The sequence below is a fragment of the Enoplosus armatus genome, chromosome 5, assembly GCF_043641665.1.
Source record: "Enoplosus armatus isolate fEnoArm2 chromosome 5, fEnoArm2.hap1, whole genome shotgun sequence".
Taxonomy (NCBI): domain Eukaryota; kingdom Metazoa; phylum Chordata; class Actinopteri; order Centrarchiformes; family Enoplosidae; genus Enoplosus; species Enoplosus armatus.
The window spans coordinates 12075985-12082671 of NC_092184.1; the positions used below are offsets into that span (position 1 = coordinate 12075985).

General features: G+C 38.7%; 1 protein-coding gene across 1 annotated transcript; it reads left to right on the top strand.

Annotated features, from left to right (window-relative positions):
* Positions 1 to 1395: 1395 nt before the first annotated feature.
* Positions 1396 to 6268, top strand: LOC139285729 (extracellular calcium-sensing receptor-like). The gene is made up of 11 exons (XM_070906366.1): positions 1396 to 1670; positions 2113 to 2351; positions 3003 to 3094; positions 3243 to 3422; positions 3550 to 3738; positions 3855 to 4412; positions 4531 to 4740; positions 4851 to 4974; positions 5081 to 5274; positions 5407 to 5688; positions 5846 to 6268. The coding sequence occupies exons 1-11, from the start codon at positions 1396 to 1398 to the stop codon at positions 6266 to 6268; spliced, it is 2766 nt and encodes a 921-aa protein (XP_070762467.1).
* Positions 6269 to 6687: the final 419 nt, after the last annotated feature.

The window sequence follows — 6687 nt, forward strand, 5'->3', positions numbered from 1 at the left end:
GCATATGACTCTTCATCTTGTGTGTCTGGTGGCCACCCAACTTGCCCCTGCCTGTTATCATGTATGTATTATGTAAATTCTTTTTATCTAAATAATGCTAATTATTAATGTGCTCAGCTGTATGAAATTTCTTGCAGCCACACATAGTTATGGCTGTCATTGGTAACTGAATATCTAAGAATATTTCTGCTCTTCTTAGACATCATTAAATGCTAATATAACATTACGCATCTACAATTAAGGATAAACATGCATTTAAATGAAATGCTTTTTAATAAAAATGTTATTCATTTTGCATTAATGTTGTTGGTTGTTCTCCTTTTCTGTGTTTTGATTAAATACTGTAGTTCAACTGAATAAAAGTCTCCATCAGCTTTTTCAGAACACAGAATATTTTAATTGAATCGATCATTTATTCATGGTAAGGGAGGTTCTGTAGGGGCTGAGTGAAATACAATTGAAATATAATTTTACTTTTTAAATCAGAATCAGAATCAGAATAAAAAATACTTTATTGGTCCCCGGGGGGAAATTGTAAATGAACTCTGATAAAAAAGAATACAAACAGTTTCCTTTCAAATGCTTGTGGATGCATTGTTTTGCCATATTATGACAAATATGGTACATTTGAAAGATAGTCATATAAATGGATTTCTATTCAAGTATCCTGATTTGACTGCATGCCTTGACTTCAGCTAAAGGGTCAGAGGAGCAAATTAGCGATGCAAAAAATAACATAAAATAGCATATTTCTTCACTTTGAATTGTCCAGAACCAATTAAAAAAGACTTTATTGAAACGTGTCCAGTAGTAAGAATGAGGCTGCATGTTATTTGTACATCAACAGGCACATTTATTTCCTGGAGGCTTTTTTGTGTACTGCATAACTTCATACATGTTAATCCTAGCATTCAATTGTTTTTCCACCATCACTCTAGAGAGGAATAATTTTGTATCGTGTGCTGCTTATGTCATCATTTTTTCTTCCTTGTAAAATGCTTTATACCCATTATAAATACTCACATCAACGCCTCACTTGTGCAGAGTGGGAGGGGGGGTATGTCGTATTCAAGATACTATTTTCAGAGTTGACAATATATATTGTGATAGGAGCTTTTTAACCAAGTGAAAAATGTTTCTGTCTATAATGTCATTTCTTTTGGCAGGTAACATGAGGCTATGATGTTACACGAGGACATGTGGAATTTAAAGTCATTTGTCTTTGGTACCAGGAACTGTTGACTTTGTCTACGAGGTACATTACCATTTTAGTTTGAACTTAATACCCTTTGTTGTCAGGTTTGATGTGAATTGTGTGTCACACAGAGTGTATTTATTGCACTTCTGGTTGATGCATATTCTGACGTTCAGGTAACAGTTACCTATATGTGTTCAATGTCCAGAACAGCTGCATCCATGTCTTGGTTCCCCTGGCTCCTCACTCGGTGGCCCTCCTCAGCCCTCTCCCTGCTGCTTCTCAGTGTAGTGTGCAGACAGATGGGTCTGCAGGTGGTTCAGGCGATAGTGTGCTCCCGTTGGGGTGCGCAGAGCGACAACAGCCTCTCCCAGGATGGAGATGTGATTATTGGTGGACTTTTCAATCTGCATTACATACCTTCAGCTGTAGAGCAGAGCTTGACCAAGCTGCCACATTATGAACCTTGCACTGGGTAAAACTTAATCACAATATGTATTGTTATTGAATGTCTGGTGGTTATTATGTTGTTCATATTATGACAGCACAGCATCTGTATTTTTTACAGTTTTTGTCATGCTCATATGTTTTTGTTGAAATACAGATAAAAATATTTAATTCAAAATGTTGAGCTAGTAAGTTATGCAATGTTTATAGTACTCATAATGTTATATAATAGGTCCATATTATTTAAAGTGTAAAAAGTTATATACATCTGAAATAAGCGTATTTTGATTATAGTAGAATTATTTCAATAGATTTTGCTGTATCACATTTATGTTGGTATGTATGACATTTTTAGACATTGTTTGTTCTTATATTCATGTCCATGAGAGTTATTTTTATCTTTCACTGATTTATATGTATTGTTTTTTTAATATTTAATTCACTATTCCTTTCTTCTCCTGTGGCCTCAGTTTAGATCTAGAATCATTAAAATATACATATGCTATGGCGTTCGCGGTGGAGGAAATCAATCGTAACAGCACCCTGCTACCAGGAGTGAGGCTGGGCTACCGTATACTTGATAGCTGTTCGCGATACCCCTGGGCTCTGCAAGTTGCACTGTCACTGGTTGGAGGAGACGCACACAGCTGCAACTTAATAGCTTCTACGTCTTGTTCTGCAGCTTATGAACAACCTGGAGAGACAGCAGGTATGACTTGATGTAATTTAGTATGCAGTTTATATTTCCTGTGTCCATGAAAAGAACAACTGATATGATTATAGAATAAAAAGATTGTCCTTATGAAGTGGTGGAAGAGGTACTCATATCCTTTACTTAAGCAAAAGTTGAAAGAACATAGTGTGAACATACTCTATTACAAAAGAAAAAATTAAAAATATCACTTAAATAAAAGTACAGAAATATTATATACAAGTACTCATTATGCAGAATGGCACTTTTCACAGTGTTATATGATAATATAATATATTATTCTGTGTTTATCACCAATCAATACATGTAAGAGCATTTTAATGTTCTAGTTTGTCAATGTGGAGCCAAATTGAGATATAATACTTGATAAATTTGTAGTATAGTACCGCATCATATCATATAAGCAACATTTTTTCTATGTAAAAAGTAACAAGTATATAAAGCTGTCAAATAAATCTAATGGAGTAAAAAGTACAATGTTTCCCTCTGACATGTAGTGGAGTAGAAGTAGAAAGTAGCATAAAATAGAAATACTCCAGTAAAGTACAATTACCTTAAATTTGTACTTTAGTCTAGTGCATGAATAAATGTATATAGTTACATTCCACCCCTGTCTTTGTGTAATTATATGCCTACTGTTACTGACAGGTGGTCAGCCTGTTCTTTTGCTCATTGCTGCTGCTTCGTCTACAACAGGCATAATGCTGTCCAGGATCCTGGGGCCTCTCTCTGTGCCAGTTGTGAGTTTAATTACCTTAGGAAGTAATTAACCTTTCTTTTATACAGTGTACATCAAAAGACTGATAACATCTTTGAAAATATCTTAATCAAAAATAAAATGGTATTACTGTAAAAGAAGTGTGAAAATAATGTCTGTCTTTCCCTCAGATCAGCTACTTGGCTAGCTGCCCCTGTCTTAGTGACAGGCCCAAGTTTCCTAACTTCTTCAGAACAATCCCCAGTGATATTTACCAAGCCCGGGCCATGGCACGACTGGCCATACGCTTCCACTGGACTTGGATGGGAGCAGTGGTAGAAAACAATGATTATGGTCAATTGGCGATACAGGTGTATGTTTTTGTTATTATACTGTAAATCGCCTGAAAAAGTGTCCCATATACCTGTATCTCTTTCATATATAGAGCAAATAACCTATATATATAAACATATTTGTGTTTTGAACTCCATATTACAGATATTTCAGGAAGAGGTTCAGGGGAAAGGGGTGTGTTTGGAATTCATAGAGACTGTCCGCAGAGAAACTATTGTGAGTGATGCCAGACATGCAGCACTCACAATTCAAGCTTCGACTGCGAGGGTGATTCTGATCTTTTGCTGGTATACAGATGTAAAGAAACTATTTCTGGAACTGGCCAAGAGAAATGTGAGCAACTGGCTTGGAAGTTTGTGTAGACGTCAATTTAGCAAAGACATATATTTTGTAAAATCAAGATGTCTGTTTTTCTCGTCGCAATTTATTTGAGTGTTCTTTTACTATAGGTGACTGACAGGCAGTTTCTGGCCAGTGAGGCTTGGAGTACCAGTGACGATCTTCTCCAAGATCTTGCCATCTCTAAAGTGGCAAGTGGTGTTCTTGGTGTGGCCATTCGAAGTTCAACAATACCTGGATTTGAAAATTATCTCAGAAGTTTGCACCCAATTAATCGTCCTGATGATGAATTCTTAAGAGAGTTCTGGCAAAAGGAGTTTGGATGCAATCCTGGAGCTGCACAATCACATGCAACAACTCTCTCTTCATATTTCTCCTCACCACTCAAAACAAGGTCTGACCATCCGTCAAATGTTTCTACTTCTTCTCCTGACAAGGGGTCCCTTCAAAAAGCTTCACTACCACCCTGCAGTGGGACAGAGTCCCTGAAGGGAGTGCAGCATCCCTTTACTGATACTTCCCAGCTGAGGGTGGCATATAATGTCTACCTTGCTGTTTATGCTGCAGCCCACGCCCTTCACAGCCTTCTCTCCTGCCCCGACAGAGACAGCTCTTCCAGAAACAATAGCTCCACTTGCTCCTCTCCAAAACACATCAAACCCATAGAGGTAAACACAAGGGTGACAGTTCTTAAAGTTCTGATAAACTTAATAATGTAAATGAATTTTTCGTATAAAGATTTTTCTTTGAAATGTCAACAGTTTCTTCAACATTTGCTTCTTTCAGCTGTTGCAGCACTTGAACAAAGTGAATGTCACCACACCACAGGGTGAAATGTTTTATTTCCAAGGAGCTGATATTCCAGCAAAGTACGACCTCGTCAACTGGCAGAACACCCCTAAGGGGCCACTCAAACTTGTCTTGATTGGTCGTGTTGATGGGTTTGACCTCCACCTTAATGAGTCAGCTATTCAGTGGAGCACAGGATCCAATCGGGTAGTCAGATCAACAAGTTGTCTCAAGGCTACTAATTTGCTGTTGAAATGAATGTCTTTGTCGATTCACAAGATTATGTCATTGAGAATATGAATTGGCTTTTTGTTCAGGTGCCTGTTTCAGTGTGCAGTGAGAGCTGCCCCCCAGGCACCCGGATGGCCAACAGGAAAGGGGAGTCTGTCTGCTGCTTTGACTGTATCCCATGTGCTGAAGGGGAGATTAGCAATAAAACTGGTGAGGAAATCACTTCATAAGATAACAGAAATTCGTGCTCGCAGCCTTAATTTTCCCCTTTGTGTTTTATTTTCCTCCCCTCTCTGCTCTTTTTTCTCTCTCTCAGGTTCCCTTCACTGTGAGCGTTGTCCATTGGAGTTCTGGTCCAATGTTGAACGAACTGCCTGCATCCCTCGCCAACTGGACTTCCTTTTCTTTAATGAAACCTTGGGCATTACCCTGACCACCGCAGCTGTGTCTGGTGCTGCGGTGACAACAGCTGTGTTTGTGGTGTTTCTTTACTACCGTCAAACACCTATGGTAAGAACCCAGAGCAATATGACAGAGTTTGTTGTATGCATTTGAAATTCTTTCACATTCCTTTCTTTCATTAAATACAAGTTCAAAGTTCAAATGGCCACATCTTTGTCTGTTAATCTGATTCACCTCAAGGTGCGAGCCAATAATTCAGAACTGAGCTTCCTGCTTCTTCTGTCACTGAAGCTCTGTTTCCTGTGTTCACTGGTGTTCATTGGTCGTCCATCGGTGTGGTCTTGCCGGTTCCAGCAGGCAGCTTTTGGGATCAGCTTTGTACTTTGTGTTTCCTGTCTTCTGGTCAAAACCCTAGTAGTTATTGCTGTTTTCCGCTCAGCTCGCCCTGGTGCTGAAGCCTTGATGAAGTGGTTTGGTCCTGGCCAACAGAGAGCAAGTGTCTGCGTTTTTACCTGTATACAGGTCAGAGTTGTAGATACACTTGTCAATAACAATACTCAAAAACACACCTGTATACAGGTGTGATTATTATTTTATTGATTAAATGAGGAGAACATTCTCCTGTATGAGCAACTACACTGGATACAAAAAATAATAAATGTGTTTACTTTCCATGCAGGTTATCATCTGTGCCACATGGCTGTCCCTCAGCCCTCCAGTGCCTCAACGAGATCTGGGTTTCCAAGGGTCAAAGGTCACCCTGGAATGTGCAATGGCCTCTGTGGTGGGCTTCTCTCTGGTTCTGGGTTACATTGGCCTGCTGGCCTGCACCTGCCTCCTCTTGGCCTTTCTTGCACGGAAACTCCCTGACAATTTCAATGAGGCCAAACTGATTACCTTCAGCATGCTGATATTCTGTGCTGTTTGGGTGGCCTTTGTCCCGGCTTACGTTAGCTCTCCTGGGAAGTATGTTGTCGCTGTGGAGATTTTTGCCATCCTAGCCTCTAGCTATGGTTTACTGCTCTGCATTTTTGCCCCCAAATGTTTCATCATTCTTTTGAGGCCTGAGAAAAATTCTAAGAAACACCTGATGGCCAAATAATTTTTCTGGCTTGAATGTGAGCATATGACTCTTTATCCCAAGTGTCTGGTATCATGTATGTGTTCATGTGTATGTGTTATGTCAATACCTTTCGTCTAAATAATGCTAATTGTTAATGTGCTTAGCTGTAATAAATGTCTTGCAGCCAGACATAGTTATGGCTTTCATTATCGATTGAATATCCAAGAATATTTCTGCTGTTCTTAGACATTAAATGCTAAAATAACATTATTAATCAAGCTTTAAAGATACCCTCCAGACATGTTTCAACATGTACACTGTTGCCCATAAAGTTAAAGTTAAATATTTTTTACCTCTTCTCATGAAATGATTGTGACAATGTGATTTATTCTTGATAGATAAAGTGTATATCTTCCCAAAACTTTATTGATCAATCTTTTCCAAACATATCACAGTGA

What these genes read in the sequence shown, in the direction of transcription:
- LOC139285729 (XM_070906366.1), top strand. Translation starts at nt 1,396, where the DNA reads ATGTCCAGAACAGCTGCATCCATGTCTTGGTTCCCCTGGCTCCTCACT. An exon ending in AACACATCAAACCCATAGAG is followed by an intron (nt 4,413 to 4,530) that starts GTAAACACAAGG and finishes TGCTTCTTTCAG; the next exon opens with CTGTTGCAGCACTTGAACAA. An exon ending in GGAGATTAGCAATAAAACTG is followed by an intron (nt 4,975 to 5,080) that starts GTGAGGAAATCA and finishes TCTCTCTCTCAG; the next exon opens with GTTCCCTTCACTGTGAGCGT.